This window comes from Hyperolius riggenbachi, chromosome 7 (assembly GCF_040937935.1).
Source record: "Hyperolius riggenbachi isolate aHypRig1 chromosome 7, aHypRig1.pri, whole genome shotgun sequence".
Taxonomy (NCBI): Eukaryota; Metazoa; Chordata; class Amphibia; order Anura; family Hyperoliidae; genus Hyperolius; species Hyperolius riggenbachi.
This window is the reverse complement of record NC_090652.1, coordinates 250,256,312-250,277,354: the sequence shown is the minus strand read 5'-3', so window position 1 is coordinate 250,277,354 and position 21,043 is coordinate 250,256,312. Positions and strand designations below refer to the sequence as shown.

General features: G+C 44.9%; 1 protein-coding gene across 5 annotated transcripts in view; it reads right to left on the bottom strand.

The window, feature by feature from the left end:
• RAPGEF4 (Rap guanine nucleotide exchange factor 4) overlaps positions 1-21,043 on the bottom strand; it is a 467,459-nt gene that overhangs the window by 380,097 nt on the left and 66,319 nt on the right. For all 5 annotated transcript variants that reach the window (XM_068245487.1, XM_068245488.1, XM_068245485.1 and 2 more), the window contains exons 3-4: positions 16,279-16,367; positions 5,086-5,232 (exon numbers count right to left, since the gene is read on the bottom strand). In XM_068245487.1, the coding sequence (XP_068101588.1) occupies positions 5,086-5,232; positions 16,279-16,367 (236 nt within the window). The remainder of the gene's footprint in view (positions 1-5,085; positions 5,233-16,278; positions 16,368-21,043) is intronic.

The following is a 21,043-nucleotide window of genomic DNA, read 5'->3' as shown; positions in this document are numbered from 1 at the left end:
CGCCTCCTCCTGTTCCATCACGTCTGCTGCTGCTGGGTTAGCGTTGCCGCGTGGTCCCTGTTTATTGAACCACTTATCTTTATTACATTTATGACTGCATGGCGGTACCTCATGCAAGGCCTGGGTTGTTGTGTCTCACAAAGCGTGGCCTTCTCCTCCTGCGCCTCCTCCTGTTCCATCACGTCTGCTGCTGCTGGGTTAGCGTTGCCGCGTGGTCCCTGTTTATTGAACCACTTATCTTTATTACATTTATGACTGCATGGCGGTACCTCATGCAAGGCCTGAGTTGTTGTGTCTCACAAAGCGTGGCCTTCTCCTCCTGCGCCTCCTCCTGTTCCATCACGTCTGCTGCTGCTGGGTTAGCGTTGCCGCGTGGTCCCTGTTTATTGAACCACTTATCTTTATTACATTTATGACTGCATGGCGGTACAAAGCATGCTATCCGCACGCTTCTTGTCCTCATGCAAGGCCTGGGTTGTTGTGTCTCACAAAGCGTGGCCTTCTCCTCCTGCGCCTCCTCCTGTTCCATCACGTCTGCTGCTGCTGGGTTAGCGTTGCCGCGTGGTCCCTGTTTATTGAACCACTTATCTTTATTACATTTATGACTGCATGGCGGTACAAAGCATGCTATCCGCACGCTTCTTGTCCTCATGGAAGGCCTGGGTTGTTGTGTCTCACAAAGCGTGGCCTTCTCCTCCTGCGCCACCCTCCTCCTGTTCCATCACGTGTGCTGCTGCTGGGTTAGCGTTACCGGTCCCTTTTCCTGGAACCTCTTATATGTATTACATTTATGACTGCATGCCGACAAAAAGCATGTTACCTGTGCAAAGAAAACAGACATTTCCTGCATTTAAAAGACAGCTTTCCCTTTGAAACTTTAAAATCGATTTTCTCAAAAACTATAAGCTCTTTTTGCTAAAAAAATTTTTCCTCTTGTACCCACTCCCAAGGTGCACATACCCTGTAAATTTGGGGTATGTAGCATGTAAGGAGGCTTTACAAAGCACAAAAGTTCGGGTCCCCATTGACTTCCATTATGTTCGGAGTTCGGGTCGAACACCCGAACATCGCGGCCATGTTCGGCCTGTTCGGCCCGAACCCGAACATCTAGATGTTCGCCCAACACTAGATGGCGCGAGCACAGGGCGGCTGCAGGGGGCTGGCAGAAGCCCCGGGTTACTGAAACTTTTTTTTCCAGTCAATTCAGGTTTCCTTTAAACAGAAGATGAAAAATTATCTCCTGAGTAAACTTAGGAGAAAAAGTGAATTGATGTGAAAGAAGCCTAACAGTCATATTTTCCATCAGATTATTAAGAACCTATTGTATGAAGAAAACAGATAAGCCAGTGGGCCAAATCGACCCCGAATGATAACATTATCAATCATTTCCTTAAAGTGAACCAGATATGAAGAATGAAAAAGATTTTATACACACCTGTCCTCCAGACCCATCTGCCTGGATCGCTCCAACGCCGCCGTCCTCCACTGCCCGCAGTCCCGTCACTGACGTCATCGGAGCCAGCCTACGCAGGAGAAGTGCACCCTCTACGTATCTCTCCAGCAGCTGCTGGAGAGATACGCAAACAGCGCACTTCTCTGACGCTAGACTGGCTCCGAATGACGGAAGTGTGGGGACCCTGTTCTCGTAGCTGCGGGCAGCGGAGGACGGCGGCGTGGGAGCGATCCAGGCGGATGGGGCTAGAGAAAGCCCCAGGTGTGTATAACCTCTTTTTCATTCTTCATATCTGGTTCACTTTAAAGGTCGACCAGTGTGGCACATTTTTTCATAGATATGATCGCAACTGATTTCAATATTGAAAATAGATTAGATACTTTAGTACTGTGGATCAATTAAATTAAATATCTTTTCTTTCAATCTTAATGATGTAATTGAAAATACAATCGTTTGCTACAATGCCTTAATATACCATTAATGATCAGTGAGAGATCTGGGGATGTTTCTTTTTAATCTTGTAAATACAGAGGATCTGCATGACTGCACATAGCTAGAAATGTCCAGGAGAACGTCAGTAAAAACAAAGGTTCAGTCAGTCAGGGGTTTAGCGGAGGTTTGTGTGTTTCTGTTCCGTTCAGTAAATATTCATTGAGTTATGTTTTTGTCTGACATTCATCTTTTATCGGTTTTGTTCTTCGAACACAGCAATTTTATGTGCAGCTGATGCATAGTTCATTTTCAACTTTGAAAAAAATACTTTTCTAACTACAAAAGGTTTAGTGAATCCACGTATGAAACATGCGGGTTTCCTTACCTCCTAACAAGGTTGGATGGGAGGGAGGAGGAAGAACCACTTGTCTACATATTTCTCTTCGTACAGCCTTACTTTAAAGATAATCTGAAGAAAAAAAAACAGATACTCACCTATGGAGAGGGAAGGCTCTGGGTCCTATAGAGCCTTCCTATTCCTCTCATGGTCCCTGCGTTCCAGTGCTGGCTCCTTCATTCAAATCTCTTGCTGCGGGAGGCTTCGGGAGCCTGAATGCTTCCAAAGACAGGAGGCTCTGTACCGCGCATGCGTGAGTGTACGAGAGCGTGTTTGCGCATGTGCAGTACGGAGCAGACTTCAGAAAGATGGGTTGGAGACTGCTAACGGGGAAGCCAGCAGTGGAACATGGGGACCAGGAGAGGAAAGGGAGGGCTCTGTAGGACCCAGAGCCTTCCCTCTCCTTAGGTAAGAATCCGAGTTTTTTTTTTTTTTTGCTTCAGACTGTCTTTAAAGAAAACCTGAACTGAAAATTAAAAGTCAAAATAAGCATACACAAGTCATACTTACCTTCCATGTAGTCTACTCCTCATTGTCTTTCTCCTGTCCCACGTCCTGTTTGTTCACTGTGATCAAAGGAATTTTCCGTCCTCCATTTTGAAAATGGCCATTACCCATAACAGCTATTTGGTCAGCACACAGTTAAACTGTAACATTGCCCACTTGAGCCATAGGGAAACATGGACAATACCGGGGACATCAGTTGTCCTCTCAGCTATAACTGACAGCAACTGATATTTTACTGACAGCAACTGATATATTTCAGTTCTGACAAAATGTCAGAACTGGAAGGGATTATTGTCAGAAGAAAATGATGAGCTTCTGAGAGGAACTGATGGCAAGGTAATGTTCATTTGAAGTTACCTCATGTGTTTATTTTAAATATTTTTACTCAGTACAGGTTCTCTTTAAGCAAATGGAGACAAATTCTTACTATGGTAATATAGCATAGAATCTCGCCAAAGGACCAGCACCACTCGATGTATTTAGAAGCTCTTTATAAATTTATTGGCATCAATATGATAGCAACGACAGACGCTGTTTCGGCCCCCATGGGCCTTTATCAAGTTGCACAGGATCCTGTGCAACTTGATAAAGGCCCATGGGGGCCGAAACAGCGTCTGTCGTTGCTATCATATTGATGCCAATAAATTTATAAAGAGCTTCTAAATACATCGAGTGGTGCTGGTCCTTTGGCGAGATTCTATGTTGTGACCCCTTGGTACTGGGGTGAGGACCTAGGCACACTTTCCTGCACTAAAGCCACTGTGAGTGCTCCTGGGCACTTGGAAGAAATATGGTAATATAGCAGTAACATTATTAAAGGCTCTGTAAACTAGTTTCTAGCAGAACAGAAATAAAAACAGTGATGACCACATCAACAAAAATCAACATCAATGGCAGTTATATGTGTCAACAGTAGTTTCCTAACTAGAAATACATCAGCTATACCATATCTGTGTCAAATGAGCGATAAGATTAGCCCTGCTCAGCCCAGGCATAACTATAACAACAGTCTGAAATGAGACCTACTTGTCACATTAATGGTTTTGAGACTCTAGTTTAGCCCTTAGGCTACATTGACATACAACTGGAATTCAATTCTTTTTTCAATAAACTTACCAAGCAGTATATCATTTTAAATATCAAGCTGAGATGGGCTGTGAGGTATGAAGGAATGCTGTATTCTGGGTAATAAATGCAATGTAATAACACAATTGGTTAATGAGTTTAAGGCAATTACACATGTGCCTCTGTAGACCTCAAGGGCCCATGAGCAATAGCTCTTTCCTGACTTGCTGTAGTTATGGTGGATCATGCAAAAGAAAAAAAAAACCACAGGAACAATGAGAGCCCATTCTGAAACAGTATGGCGAATGTAGACTGAGGTGCAGATAAGTGTGAGGTACAGATAAGTGTAAGGTACTCAAAAGTCTTGATTGCTAGTCCAGCATCTACTCTCTGCGCAGGTGAGGAAGTAACACCCTCACTCGTCCTTGTGTAAGTTTGTCCAGAACAATACTTTATGAGATACTCATAATTTTTTTTTTTTTAAAAACCCACAGGGGTAACTACTTGGAGCACTACATACAAACTACAAAAAGCAAGAGGAGCCTAAAATAATTTTAAATTTTTTTTTTACAAAATTCATATAAAGAGAAGCCATAACTCAATAGCCTTCTTGATGTATTTTTAAATAAAGTTGTCTTTGAAAAATACCTCTAAATGGTCTTCTTCAAGGTAGGAGGAGTTTTACCTTCTCTTAATATGATTTTTAGAGAAATTTTGGGCGCTTCCTGTTTTCGTAGTGTCCTGCTTTTGCAATGTTCTTGCTGTAGTTATGCCTCAGTTGCTGGGTTTCCAGACCTCGCACTAAGCTCCTAAGGAACACATGAAGGCAACCAAACCTCAAGGGCCTGATTCACAAAGCGGTGCAAACTGTTTGCACGCCAGTGAAAAGCCCTTTATCACGCCTAAACTCAGTTTAGGCGTGATAAGAAGAAACTCGCGCGAAATTAAGCTCCCATTAAACCCTATGGGCGCTGCGCGCGGAATTGCCCGCGCAAAACTTTGCGCGCGGGACTTTGCGCGCGATAAAGAGCACAAAGCGGTACTAACTCAGCGGTGCAAAGGTTATCACGCCTAAAGTCTTTTAGGCGTGATAACTGAGTTATCACCGCTTTGTGAATCAGGCCCCAAGAGTCACATAAGGGTCAAATTGTAGGTTATATACAGTCTGAAGCAACAGTTCCTGCCCCCTCAGGAGTCCCAATAATGCTTAAATAGTAAAGCAAAGACCTACCTCCCATAGAGCTTTAAAGTCCTTCTGTTCAATGCGCAGGAGCTCACTGAATTCCCTTGTGACAATGGTGGCATGCCTGGGTGTGTTGTCCAAGATTGACTCTCCAAAAGCAGTTCCAACTCCCAGCGTACATATGACCACGGCATCCTATGGATTAAAGTACCATTTGAGACCAAAAAAAACAAGTATTGCAAAAACTATACATTTTATACATGTAAATTATAGATTTCTCCCAGACTAAAATGAACTGTAACTTTTCTCCTAGTTTGCTTTCAAAGTATGCAGTAAAAATCTCACCGTTCTAATAGGTTTTGGACTTATCCATCTCGTCTTGGGGGTTTCTTAAAGGAAACCAGAGATCAACTAAAGTAAAGAATCAATACTTACCCAGGGCTTTCTCCCGCCCCACAAACATATCACACCATCCTCTAGCGGTCTGCCATTCAGCCGCAATCAGCACCGGTAACTTGCACAGTGATGTCAGTCTGGGTCTACTACGCATGCGCAGTAGGTCCGCGCATACGCAAAAGACCCAGACCGGATGTGACTGAGCAAGTTACCGGGGCTGATAGGCAGACCGCGGGAGGACGGGAGGGAGGGACTCACGCTTGTTTATGGGGTGGTAGGAAGCCCCGGGTAAGTATCGATTCTTAACTTTAGTTGATCTCTGGTACACTTTAAGGTACCCATACAATAGTCAAATTCTGATATCGATATATGGCCGATTCGACTGCTCAGATCAAATGGAGTAGAAATCGATGCAACAGGAAACAAGATTGATCAACCAGTATGATGTTATTTATAGTCCACGATGCTCTCGAGAAAAAAAATAGACCCTATCCTGTTCAGTCTTTGCTGCTGGAGCCTGGAAATTGTTGACTGTATGTTACTGAGCGGGGGGGGGGGGGGGGGGAGGGGGGAGTGTGGGGGGTGAGAGGCGGAGAGAGTCCAACAGCAATGAACTCCAACATCAATGCTGAAGAGGAGTCCACATTGGGGTGACTGGAGAACTCCAACAGCAGAACAGAAGAGATGAGGATTCCACACTGGGGTGACTGAAGAACTCCAAAAGCAGCACAGAAGAGAGGACGAATACACACCAGGGTGAATGGAGAAATCCAACAGCAGCATAGAAGAGAAGAGGAGTCTACACTGGGATAACTGGAGAACTCCAACAGCAGCACAGAAGAGATGAGGAGCCCACACTAGGGCGACAGGAGAACTCAAATAACATGACAGAATAAAAGAGGAATCCACAGTAGGGTGACTGGAACACTTCAACACCAGCACAGAAGAGAAAAGGAGTCCACACTGGGGTGACTGGAGAACTACAACAGCTACACAGAAGAGTATAGGAGTACATACTGAGGTGAATGGAGCACTCCACCGACAGCACAGAAGAGAAGTGGAGTACACACCAGTGGCGTAGCTAAGAAGCCATGGGCCCCAGTGTAAGTTTAGCATTGGGGCCCCCCAAGCATGCTATAGATAACAATTGATACAACACACCAAAACCAATCAAGGACAACCGCAGTGTCAGAGGTGCAAACAGGGGATAGGAAACTGTGTGTTAATGATCACTACTATTCAAATCATCTATAGAAGTAAATATTAACAGCACAGGACCATTAAAGAGCTAATACTGTGTTTGAGGGATGGTCCCCTCGAGGCCCCTCTAGCTCAAAGGCCCCGATGTGGTCGCTACCTCTGCACCCCCTATTGCTACACCACTACACACTAAGATGACTGCAGAACTACAACGGCAGCACAGAAGAGGGAAGGAATACACACTAGGGTGACTGTCTGGAGGACTCCACTGGCAGCACAGAAGAGAAGAGGAATACATACTGGGGTGACTGGAGAGCTACAACAGCTACACAGAAGATAAATGGAATACACACTGTGGTGACTGGAGAACCCTAAGGGCCCGTTTCCACTATCGCGAATCCGCATGCGGGCAACGCATGCGGATTCGCACAGTCAGTACAAGTGGATGGGACTGTTTCCACTTGTGCGTTTCCCCGCACGTTTTTCTGTGCAGAAAAAATCTGCAGGGTAGGGGCCTCAGAATTCGCCTGCGTGTGGAATGCAGGCGAATCGCACGCAATGTATTTAATAGGGAAATCGCATGCGTTTTCCCCATGCGTTTTTTGCCGCGATTTCGCATGTGATTTCGCATAGGTACCCATGTTAATTCACACAGGCAGTGACATGGTTAAAATCGCATACAGCCTTACCTATGCGAAATCGCGGCAAAAAACGCATGCGGAATCGCACCCGCATGCGATTTGCCTGCGGTGATTCGCCGGCGATTTCGTAACGCTATAGTGGAAACGGGCCCAGGACAGAAGGGGAGGAGCAGTAGGTGTGCAGGATACACACTTCTATGTAGAAGCCTCTTAGAACTTTCATGAACTGAGCTACTAAGCTACTATTAAGCTACAAATCTAGCACATTAGCAGCATAGCCTGTCCCCTTTGCTACGGTATTTTGAAAGGAGTGGAGTGCTGAGTCTAATGCTAAATGCTGAATCTGAAAAGGAAAGTATCAGCTCCAGGTCCTGTTGGCCTTCAACTGATGTAAATAAATATTCATTTGGGAGGACACCATTACCTCTCCTAGTCCACATAAACATGCGGAGCAGCATACAAGTAATGTACAGGCAATGTAGAGGAGAACAGAGCAGGAGAAGGCTGATCCTTCAATGTACTCATCAGCTCTCCAGAGGATCCATATATAAAATTCATGAGGCCCATTTATTCTGCTATGCCAGACACAATTAAAGTGAACCTCCGGACTAAAAATCGACTCAGCAACACTGAAAAGGCTTGGTGTTTCTTTAACAGTTTCACAGCATCAGAACTTTGTTTCTCTTATACTAGCCTCATTTTTAGCTGCACAGAAGAAAACTGCCCGGGCTTTTTTCCCCTGATGCTGTGCAAAGCATGATGGGATTTCTGATTTTGTTGTTCTCCTTCTGCTGTTTTGGTGCAATTTTTTTTTTTTACATTTTGAATTTGACATTTGAAGCCTAGCGTGTGCAGCTGGGAGGGTTAATCAGGACACAGGACAGTTGGAACTGTGTCTCCTGCTCCTTGTCACCTCCTTTCAACCAAAAAGATGGCTGCCCCCATGACAAAGATGGCAGCCCCCATGAATCACAAACATTTGCCTGTTCTTTTAAAACAGGGTGGGTAAGAGATTATATTACCTATCTATTCGAATTAACATAACTAATGTAACTTGATGACAGTATGTTTTTTTAGGCTGAAGTTCCCCTTTAAGCTAAGAACCTTTTATCATGCTCGGATCCCTTTAAGTAAAGATTATGAGTCATGTGACCTATAAATCACCTCTGCTGGTCATGTGCAGCATTATAGATGTGGAAGGTAGTGTGCTCCTATATGAATAAACTGACACCACACATAACACATTCATTCATGGAAGTATTACAGTACAATCCTCTGTTAAACACTATGGCCTCGATTCATAAAGTATTACCACATACGGTAATGCAGAAATCAGCTGACAGCTGATACAAGTCAATTGTTTTTGCAATAAGAAAACTCAAGGAAACAAAACTGAGAAATAAAAACAATCTGGGCCAATCAAACTCACTTCCTCTCAATTTTGATTGCAATACTTCCAAACTCATGCAATTTGCATGCAAGATGATATTAAGCTCTTTTTAATGTCTCTTGCTTGCTAGCATGCTTTTCTGAAACCAGTGAGACCAAACAGATATGTTTCACATGTACCAGAGATGAATAAAAATGAAAAAAAGTAATACATACCTGGGGCTTCCTCCAGCCTCTCCAGGCTAATCGGCTCCTCGCCGCCCTCCTCCACCTCCTGGATCCTCCATCAGAAGCCCCGGTAAGTCCGCCGGCAGTCGGCACAGGCGCAGCCCATCTGCGCATCATCCTGCAACCCCCCCCCCCCCCCCCCCCAGTCGTGTTCCCATTGGGAGAGCAGCACCCTCCCGGGGGTGGGGCGCACACGGATTAGAGTTCAGCCTTTAGGCAGGCAAACTATTGATATCGACCTGATAGCAATTGTTTTTCCCACCCTGCTAAAAGTGTAGCCGAGGCGACGTGTGACATGATTACATAAATATGTGTATGTACTGCGCAAAACATATAAATAACCAGGTTGTTTTTTCTTTTTTTTATTTTGCAGCCTGAAAGAGTTAATATAGATGCTTTCATCTTGTTCATAACTTGTGGGGAGTATAGTAACCCTCACTGATATGTTCTATAGTAATCCAAGAAATACGGCCAGCACAAACGTGCAGTTCTTATGCAGCAAGCTGTTTTTAGTATTGCAAAAACAAGAATGCTACATATTATAGCAATCTGGTATGCCAGTGCCACCTGGTGGAAAAAAATAGCTGAACAGCTGCCTAACCTACAAAGTGAAATATTATACCAAATATTATAGGTCAACACACCCCTCGGGCTGCTATGACAGTGTGGTCACCCCAGCTACTGTGACACAGTTTAACCATTAAGATGGTTGTGACACAGCTTTGTCCTGTATTATTATGATATTAGCACTGCACATGAGCTGGGTTGAAAAATATGTTATAGGTAACATACAGTTGGGAACATTGACCAAGATCTCATTATCCCCAAGTATATGTAGTATTCCAAAACATGATGCACAGTGCAAACAGTGGACAACATTGCTTTAAATAATACCTTATATTCATCTTAGCAGCAAGTTGTCAAACACTGTATAATACTTTTGCCTCCCCCAAGCAGTAATCAAAGATGGCTTTACATCACCTATAGTATCTGCATGGGAACTGTATGTACAGTATGTACAACACAGAAATGAAATTTTCACACATGACAAATCTAACTCACATATGTGACGCACAAAATAAACCAATCTTTTCGCTATACCCAAGATATACAAAAATGCTGATAAGGAATAGAGCAGATCTACAGTGTTGCCCATCATTATTTATACCCCTGGCAAATTTTGACTTAAAGTTACTTTTATTCAGCCAGCAAGTAATTTTTTGACGGGAAATGACATAGGTGTCTCTCAAAAGATAATAAGACGATGTACAAGAGGCATTATTGTGGGGAAAAAACATTTCTCATCTTTTATTTACATTTGAGCAAAAAGTGTCCAGTTCAAATTTATTCATACCGTTCTCAATAATCAACAGCCTGTATTGGCTATTACAGCAATCAAATGCTTCCTATAATTGCAGACCAGATTTTTGCATGTCTCCACAGGTGTTTTTGCCCATTTATCTTTAGTAATTAGCTCCAAATCTTTCAGGTTGGAGGGTCTTCTTGCCTTCACCCTGGTCTTTAGCTCCCTCCACAGATTCTCAATTGGATTCAAGTCAGGGCTCTGGCTGGGAGACTCCAAAATGTTAATGTTGCTAACCATTTCTTCACTACTTTTGCTGTAGGTTTTTGTAACGATCGGTGTCAGCACACAGAGAGAATCTGATTATTGGTGATCTGCAGTATCACCAAGAATACAGATGTATAGTTGTATACCTGATTATTGATGATCTGCAGAATCACCAATAATACAAGTATGACTAACCTCTGGACACCTAGTGATGTGTAAGTGTTTTGGTGCAACAGTAGGCTATCTCCCGTGGGGCGGGAGACGCATAAACCATGAGCATGGACCACCTGAGGAGCAGGTGGCCCTTGGCTGTGTGGGAACTATCTCCTAGGAGAGGGGATAGAGATAACCTGGGAGCTAATGATTCCCTGCTATACTGGGAATCAGACTCTACTGCAGACAGAGGACTCCTAAGGGGTAGAGCCCTTGGCTGTACTGCAGAGAGGACTCTCTGAGGAGCAGGAGGTCCCTGCAGCTAAATGACACTTGGTAGAATAGTGTCACAGGTAGTACAGAGAGACTGGACACTCCAGGGATGAGTGATAGTCAGAAGGGTCGGCCAGACCAAGTCGGCAACACACGAGCAGATAAGGTACAGAGACAGAAGGCTGATTCGGTAACCAGGTACAGGCAGGGTTTGGCAACAGGTAGACAGATATGCAGAGGTACCGAATCAGAAAGCGAGAGAGAGGTTGACAGAGCAAATGGTCATAACAGATATAGAAAAAGATTCTAATCTAGGGTGTGAGGTCCGTGGTCACAACACCCTGGAACTGGTGTAAAGAATAACACAGCAATGACACAGTATTCCTAAGCTTGGGTGTGAGGTCCTTGGTCACAACACCCCGGAACTGGTCTAAAGTATAACACAGCAATGACACAGTATTCCTAAGCTTGGGTGTGAGGTTCTTGGTCACAACACCCCGGAACTGATCTAAAGTATAACACAGCAATGACACAGTATTCCTAAGCTTGGGTGTGAGGTCCTTGGTCACAACACCCTGGAACTGGTCTAAAGTATAACACAAGCGTAATCTGGCTAAGTGTGAATTCCCAGGTCCACCTGGTTCTAACACATTGTAGGATCTGACTATGGTCTGAGTGCTCACACGTATGTATTCGCAACGGCAGACAACCCGAGACTGACCAGCGAGATCTATATATAGTGCAGCGCTCCTCAGTGCCACTCAGCCAATGACAGTCTGCGCTGGGATCAGCTGACCAACCTGATCAGCTGATCCCTCTCCTCCTGGCATAAAGGTCCTGCCTCCCCTGCGCGCACGTAGCTCTCCATCTGTGTGCACTAGAAGGCTCAGACAAACCAGACGCACGCTGCTGTGTGCGGAAACCGCCGGTCTGAACGCGGAGACAGCCGCCCCGCCGCCAGACCGCACGGCGGCATCTCCGCAATCCCTTACAGTTTTTGGTCATTGTCATGCTGAAATGTCTACTGGTGCCCATGGCCAAGTTTCTCTACAGACTGCCAGATGTCATCATTGAGAATCCTCATGTATTGCTCTTTTTTCATGGTGCCGTTTACTGTGATTAGGTTCCCTGGTCCACTGGCTGAAAAAAACCCCGAAAGCATTAGGTTCCCACCACGTTTGACAGTGGGGATGGTGTACTTTGGGTTGAAGGCTTCTCCTTTTTTATGCCAAATGAAGGAAACATCATTGTGACCAAACAATTTAATTTCTGTTTTATCTGACCACAACACAGAAGACCAGAAGTCGTGTTCTTCTTTGCCCAGGTGAGCATTTGCAAAGGCCAAGTGAGATTTTGTGTGACTTATTTGGAGAAGTAGCGTCTTCCTTGGTCTGCTTCCGTGGAACCCAGCAGTGTGCTGTGCTTGATGGATTGTCTGCCTTGAGATATTGCCACCAGCAAAGCCCAGATTCACCAGGATGGCCTTGGTGGTGATGCTTGGATTCATTTTCACCTCTCTCACTATCCTCCTGGGCAGCACAGGTGTCACTTCTGGCTTCCGACCACATCCTCTGAGATTTTCCACAGTGCGGAACATCTCATATCTTTAAATAAATATTTTGCACTGTAGCCACTGGAACTTGAAAACATTTAGAAATGGCCTTATGGCCCTTTCCTGACTTGTGAGCAGGCACAATGCGCAGCCGCAGGTCCTCACTGACCTCCTTTTTCTGAACCTTGACTGCCCACAAACCAACTTCAGAGAGCTGCTCTTTTTCACCTGTTCAGTTGATTAAAAAAGCTGTTTCCAATTAATCAGGGTAATTAAGATGCTTTAGAACAGCTTGGACTATTTGGTATAGAACTTTGGATTTTCAGACTGTGACAGTTTGTGAAGGGTATGAATAATTTTGGACTGGACACTTTTTGCTCAAATGTAAATAAAAGCTGTTAAATGTTTTTTCCCACAATAATGCCTCTTGTACAACGTCTTATTATCTTTTGGGAGACACCTATGTTATTTCCTGTCAAAAAATGACTTGCTGGTTGAATAAAAGTAACTTTAAGTCAATATTTGCCAGGGGTATAAATAATTATGGGCAGCACTGTATATGTACACCTGAACAAACACTTTTCTGAGAAATCATCACCTAAAAACTGCCCATTAACGATACAATTTTTTTCTTTGGATGTGATCTTTCGACACACTTTTTACAATAGTAAGTAATCGGAAGGTAATTATCGATTATCGATTGTTCCCATAAACAGGTCAATATGTGCATTCTCTCTCTTGAGATTGTAAAATCAACTTTCGGATCGATTACATTTTTTGTTCCTATCGACCATCATTTACATCAGTTTTCGGCACACACTGTGCAGTTTTCTGTACAATTCAATCATAAAAAGTATGTTGAAAGATTGCATCTGCTTATAAAATGTTACCAAAAAATCTGCTTATAAAATGTTACCAATAATGGCCACCTTAAAGGGAACCTAAACTAAACTGAAAAAAAGGGTTTCACTTACCTGGGGCTTCTAACAACCCCCTGCAGCCACCCTGTGCCTGCGATGTACTGGAACGATCGTCTGATTCCTTTGCAGTGGCTGAGTTTCGACTATGATGACAGAGCCAATTGCCGGCCACTGTGTCTGTCCCACGCCGACCGCTCTGCTCCCCGACCGCAGGGTCAGCCTTACTGCGGCTGCTCGAAGCACCGCTGTCAATCATGGCTACGTGGGCCACGGCGAACTGCGCAGGCCTGAATACTGACCACGGAGACCGGGACAGCATCGGGGAGCAGAGCGCTCGGCGTGGGACAGTCGGCAGCAAGGGGCTGGAGAAAGCCCCAGGTGAGTAAAAGTAATTTTACACAATTTGCCTGATAACTCATTTAAGAAAGAGGAAAGCCTTTGGGCCATGACACATGAGGGACGTAAAGAGGAAACTTTAACCCAGCATGGAACTTCATCCCAATCAGTAGCCGACACTCCGTTCCCTTGAGAACTCTTCACCTTTTCTAGAATAGTGCATCAGGAATGTCTGTGTGGCTGATATTGTGGTATAAGTGGAATTAAATTAAACACAAATTTCAGTACTCTTAGGTACATAAAAGAACATTTGAAAGCATTTGCGGTGTGTAAATTTTTTTACTTTCAATGCAGAGAACAGTACAAGTTTGAACTGCTTTGCTAATCGGCAAATGTAATTATTGCCGACTAGACACTCTGGGCAATATGCAATTACCAAACTCGCCAGCGATAAGTGCTGGCGAGTTCTTAAATTAGGCGTCAGTAAGGTCACCTAATGCAATTGCATTTTACACCCCCCGGGGCGGAAAAGAACACGCTTGGGCAATATAATCGCCCAGCAAGTGCCTTTCCCCTATGCAATTGCATTTTGCACCCCCCGGGAAGCGATACTTCCCACCAAACATAGATGATAACTTTTTACCTGCTCTGAGCAGGCGAAAAGACCCATCGCCGGTGTCGGCAAGCTATTTTAGGCATCTGGGAGCCTCCTTTACTAAGGAAACCCCAGATGCCAGGGATTTAAATAGGTAAAGGAGTCAGTTTTGACTCCTTACCTATTTAAAATGTAAAAAAAAACCATACCTCCATCGTTCCCGTATCGCCGCATGTCCCACGCCGCTCCTCCGCTCATTCTTCTTCCATCTCTGTTTATTCTTGGAGCCGGCAAAGCATCTTTGAGTCTCCCGCCGGGGCTCCCCATTTGTCCACTAGGTGGCCCAATGATAATCATCCTGATTCTCATTGGTCCAATTAGAATCAGGATAATTCCCATTGGGCCACCTAGTGGATGAATGGGGAGCCCCAGCGGGAGACTCAAAGATGCTTTGCCGGCTCCGAGAATAAACAAAGATGGAAGAAGAATGAGCGGAGGAGCAGCATGGGACATGCAGCGATACAGGAACGATGGAGGTATGTTTTTTGCCGGGTCCCGAGGTAGCGATGTGCGGTAGGAGGCAACGGGCGGCAGGTAAGAGCAAAGTCTGGCTCTTGTGACGATGCGCACGCATCTCCCGGGGGAGCAAGGCTGCAGTGCCGTGGTGCTGAAGGACAGCTCCACAGCATAAATTCCTCGCTCCACATCGCTGGCCACACAGGAGCATCGCTCAGTAAATACCTAGTATTCGCCTGAGTTATGCTCCTTTACACAAGGACATCGCTCAGGTGAAACTGGCAATTGAATTTGCCGGTAAATCCTGAGCGATGTGAGGAGATAAGAAGCTCGCATGTTTTAAGCTTCTTATCTCCTCGAATTGCATATGGCCCTCTCTGTCTGGTCTCGTCACTCTGCTTACCCTCCCTCCATGCCTGAAGTGACTCAACCGTTACCACAACAACTTGTCTATTCAGCGGGGGGGGGGGGGGGGGGGGAATGCAGAGTGAAGAGATCAGACAGAGAGCTACTGGCCGGTAATAATTACATTTGACAACTAGAAGAGTGATACAAACTATTGCTTTCTGCATTGAAAGTAAATGTTGTTAAACAAAGGGGATGCTTTCAGGTTTTCTTTTCTGTACATAAGAGTTGGTATTTTAATTGTAGTTTAGGGAGTTAAAGCCCACTTTAAGCTAGGCATGGAGAATACAATTCTTTAATTGACTAGATGTTAAGGGCCTGATTCACAAAGCGGTGCTAACAGTTAGCACGCTGGTGAAAAGCCCTTTATCACGCCTAAACTCAGTTTAGGCATGATAAGTTTAGGTGTGATAAGTTTAGGTGTGATAAGTTTAGGCATGATAAGTTTAGGTGTGATAAGTTTAGGCATGATAAGTTTAAGCCCCAACTGCGTTAACACCGCAGTGCACAGCTGATCAAAGGTTTTGCGCTAGCTAAGTCTGGGGCACTTTGCATAGAATTTAATGGCGCTGCTTTGCGTGCGGGACTTTGCACGCTATCTACACTTATCTAAACTTAGCATGCCTAAACTTATCACACCTAAACTTATCACACCTAAACTTATCACACCTAAACTGGCTTTTCACCAGCATGGTGCAATGGTTATTACGCCTAAAGTCTCTAACTGGGTTAGCACCGCTTTGTGAATCACAATGCTTTTCTCTTTGATTATTCCACCTCAACTATAAGGAGAGCTATTTCATGAAATAAAAAAAGCAAGCACAGAGGCGCTTGGCGTAGACCTGGATGGCATTTGCTGTATACTCCTATCTGACTGCCTGATGAAGTGGGGTCACACCTGCGAAACACGTTGCAAATATTGTGAAGTGTATGAATACATTTTCTGTTATACGTTAACACATTTCCACTGTCATGTCCTTTGGAGTGGGTTAGATTCCACCACCACCACTTCCATGTTTCAAGCCAGCAGAAATGAATAGTTCTTGTAGATGGAAAAATCACTGTACCTGATGGTTGTTGGTTTCTGTAACTTTGACATCTAAGGATCCAGTTAACACGGCATACCAGCTTGTGCCAATATCCCCCTGGCGGTACACTGTAATCAGAAATTAATATACATTTATAACTTTTCCAAATGCCACATTCTTCATCGCATTAACTTTGTGTGCATGCCTTTCACTGAAATTAACAGAAATGTAACCCACGTTGATATTTGGAAACAATTGTTAACCCTCAGAGGGCAAATACTTGCATGTACATTGACTACATCCCACAGCACCTGTTTTTCCTTATTTAAACTTATTTAAAGAGGAACTCCAGTGAAAATAATGTAATAAAAAAAGTGCTTAATTTTTACAATAATTATGTAAAAATGATTTAGTCAGTGTTAACTCATTGTAAAATCTTTCCTCTCCCTGATTTACCTCCCTGAAATGTATCACATTGTGATATTTTTACTGCTGGCAGGTGATGTCACTGGAAGGAGATGCTGCTTGCTTCTTTTGGTGAGAGGTTACTCACCCAGCTCTCGGCATTCCACTGACGAGATCTCCCTTCAGCCAGGGGCACCTCTAGCTATTTAATACTGAGGTTCCTCTAGCTTCCTAATTCTTGGGGGCACCTCTAGTTAGTTAATATTGAAGGTACTTCTTGCTACCTAATACTAAGGGGCACATGTAGCTACCTATGACAGGCAGGGGAAGTAAGGGAGACGGGACAGCTGGACTAGCCAGCACACTTGCGGTGCAGCTCAGCAGGGGGTTTGTAGGTTCATGGAGGGCGCAGTCTAGGGTGCCAGGACATCTGTGCCTATAAGCTCCTGTGATACACAATACAGGCTTGTATACCAACAGTAACAAAACCTCCTGCCTTGTGCAGCTTATGTTATTACTCCTGCACAGGTGGGAGTTTCTGGATAGAGATGTCGCAAACCTCTGATTTTCGGTTTGCGAACCCCGTTCGTGAACTTCCGTGGAAGGTTTGGTTCGCGTAAAAGTTTGCGAACCGCAATAGACTTCAATGGGGAGGCGAACTTTGAAAAATAGAAAAAAATATGCTGGCCAGAAATGTGATGGAAAAGATGTTTCAAGGGGTCTAACACCTGGAGGGGGGCATGGCGGAGTGGGATACATGCCCAAAGTCCCGGGGAAAAATCTGGATGTGACGCAAAGCAGCGTTTTAAAGGGGAACTGAAGAGAGAGGTATATGGAGGCTGTCCTGTTTATTTCCTTTTAATCAATACTAGTTGCCTGGCAGCCCTGCTGGTCTATTTCTCTGCAGTAGTATCTGATTAAAACCAGAAACAAGCATGCAGCTAGTCTTGTCAGATCAGACTTATAAGTCTGAACCACTGAAACACCTGATCTGCTGCATGCTTGTTCAGGGGCTATGGCTAATAGTATTAGAGGCAGAGGATCAGCAGGGCTGCCAGGCAACTGGTATTGTCTAAAAGGAAATAAACATGACAGCCTCCATATACCTCTCTCTTCAGTTCCCCTTTAAGGGCAGAAATCACATTGAATGCTAAATTGGAGGCTTACAGTACTTTTAAACATTTTGCATGTGTATTCATCAATCAGGTAGTGTAATTAGAGTTCTGCTTCACACTTACACACCAAACTCACTGTGTAACGCACCGCAAACAGCTGTTTGCGTAGTGACGGCCGTGCGCTGGTGCACAACATGGCCAGAGTGCAGGCCGTAGCAGTTTTCCAGCCCATATGGTCGCCGGGCTGTGGTAGCTCAATGATAGAACAGTGACTGTCCAGCTGATCAAATTTGGTCTGTCCACAATGAAGCAACAACCTTATTATCTTCTTGTATGTAGGTAGGCATAGGTAGGGGTCCCAGTATAGGTAGGTAGGCATAGGTAGGAGACCCAGTATAGGTAGGTAGGCATAGGTAGGTGCCTCAGTAGTTAGCTAGGCATAGGTAGGAGACCCAGTATAGGTAGGTAGGCATAGGTAGGAGTCCCAGTATAGGTAGGTAGGCATAGGTAGGTATCCCAGTAGTTAGCTAGGCATAGGTAGGAGACCCAGTATAGGTAGGTAGGCATAGGTAGGTGTCCCAGTAGTTAGGTAGGCATAGGTAGGAGTCCCAGTATAGGTAGGTAGGCATAGGTAGGTCCCCTAGTATAGGTAGGTGTCCCCGTATAGGTAAGTAGGTGCCCCAGTAGTTAGGTAGGCATAGGTAGGTGTCCCAGTATAGATAGTTAGGCAGGGCCTGGCTGGCACAGTAATAACAATTACCAAGGTCCAGCTGCAACAGATAGGGCTGTATAATGTCAGTGTCAGTGAGCAACACACACAAAAAAAAAAACACATCAGGAGAACATTATCTCTCAAAAGAGCTGTTGAGGGGTGCTATTTTAGCAATAACAATCAGCCAGGAGCAATCCAGGAGCCTAACTAATCTTTCCCTAGGAGAAAAAATCTGCAGCAGCTCTCCATAGTCTGTCTATGTGCAGCAGGCACACGAGTGAGTGTCATAGCCAGCGAGCCTGCCTTATATAAGGGGGGGTGGGGCTCCAGGGCTTAGTGTAGCCTGAATGGCTACAATGTGCCTGCTGACTGTGATGCAGAGGGTCAAATTTGACCCTCATAGTGCATTATGGGGCGAATCTAACTTCCGCAAAAGTTCGCCTGCTCCAGGCGAACGCGAACCACCAAAGTTCGCCTGGAACCATTCGCCGGCGAACCATTCGCTACATCTCTATTTCTGGACAGGCTCCTGGCAACTGTAGCCCTAGCACAGTCAGGGCCGGTTTAAGCAACAATGGGGCCCCAGGGAAAAATAAACCTGGAGGGCCCCCCCAACAGATACCCCGGAGCAAAAATTGGCATTAAGGGACCTTTTTTGCAGCTGGTATAGTCAGGGTTTGAAGCCCCAATCAGTCGGAGCTCCACATTCTGGCTACCCCAGCCTGCATGGGGGACAAGGGGTTAAAAAGTTTCAGGAGGGGGGACTCCACATAATAAAAAAAAAAATTCCCACACTCTAAACATAAAAAAAAATTGGGAAAATAGGAAAAAAATGCCAGGGATCTTCATACAGCCATATTGCGGCTGTATAGCGATCCCTGGCCAAAACGCTGCGGCTGCGTATGGACCCCCTGGAAACCCCGTCAGGAAATGTATTGCTCTTTCTTTTGATACATGTAAAATTACACTACCGTTAGGTACTAAAAGTGACATTTACCGCATTTAAAAGTATACTTTTTTCCTTCGAAACTTTAAGATTGATTTTCTCAAAAACTATAAGGTCTTTTTGAAAAAATGTTTTTCCTCTGATTCCGAATGATCTCCTTAAAGGGATACTGTAGGGGGGGTCGGGAGAAAATAAGTTGAAGTTACCCGGGGCTTCTAATGGTCCCCCGCAGACATCCTGTGCCTGTGTAGCCACTCCCCAATGCTCCGGCCCCGCCTCCGGTTCACTACTGGAATTTCAGACTTTAAAGTCTGAAAAACACTGTGCCTGCGTTGCCGTGTCCTTACACCCGCTGATGGCACCAGGAGCGTACTGCGCAGGCCCAGTATGGTCTGTGCCTGCACCATGCGCTCCTGGTGACATCAGGGGAAGCGAGGACACGGCAACGCAGGCGCAGTGGTTTTCAGACTTTAAAGTCTGAAATTCCGGAAGTGAACCGGAGGCGGGGCCGGAGCATCGGTGAGTGGCTGCGCAAGCACAGGATGTCTGTGGGGGACCATTAGAAGCCCCGGGTAACTTCAACTCATTTTCCCCCGACCCCCTACAGTATCCCTTTAACATATCCTGCAAATTTAGGGTTTCTAGAATTTAAGGTGGATTTGCTATTAACCATTAAAGTCGACTGGTTTTTAAATGTGTATTTTTTTTCATTTGAAACTTTAAAATCGATTTTCTCAAAAACTATAAGGTCGATTTGAAATTTTTTTTCCTCTTGTAGCCACTGGGGGCCCCTACAAGCTCTGGGGCCCTGGGGCAGCTGCCTCCTTTGCCTCTATGGTAGCGCCGGCCCTGAGCACAGTACAGAGTATAGCTGCTACGGTACACAAAGTACAACACCCGAAACAGGGAGATTGGGAGAAAGTTCTCATTTATGCTCACACAGCTTCATAAAGACTCAGCTAATAGTAATTTAAGGAGCTAATTACAATATGCCTGCTATTATTAAACACCGGAGGAACTACACAAAATTTTGCTATCCCAACTGGAGAAATGCAATTTTCAGATGTTATACCATTCGCTGGGTGTAGGTATCGGTTTCTTATGAAAATCTAAACTACTTGGCTAAGAGATGATATGGCTCCCAATTTTTATAGTACGTTCCTGTCACAAAATTATGGAAGTATGTAGGTAGGCAACTTACCTGTGGCTTTTTCCAGCCACCTGCAGTTCCCCTGGTCCCTCGTGTTGTTCCACTTTTCTCCCTTCAGCTGTTATACCCCTCCAAAAGCTGGCTGACTGGGCCAGTCGCAGCCCGGGCCGCATGTCTCCTCGATCACGTTCTAGTAGCTGGTTGCAATTTTTACAAACTGCCCAAGAACAGAACACTCCCAGCCACAGGAGCGCAATCATGAAGGTCACGCATGCAGCTTTCTGAGGGAATGGAATGAATGGAACAGAGCAGAACAACAGCGAGGGACCAGAACGACTACAGAGGGCTGGAAGAAGCCCCAGGTAAGTTAAATTAGGCAGTCTAGCTTTACTTTAGGTTCCCTTCAAGATCCACTTTAAAAAAATGAATATGGCATTGTGAATAAAAACCATCATAAAAAGAGAGGGCTGATATGG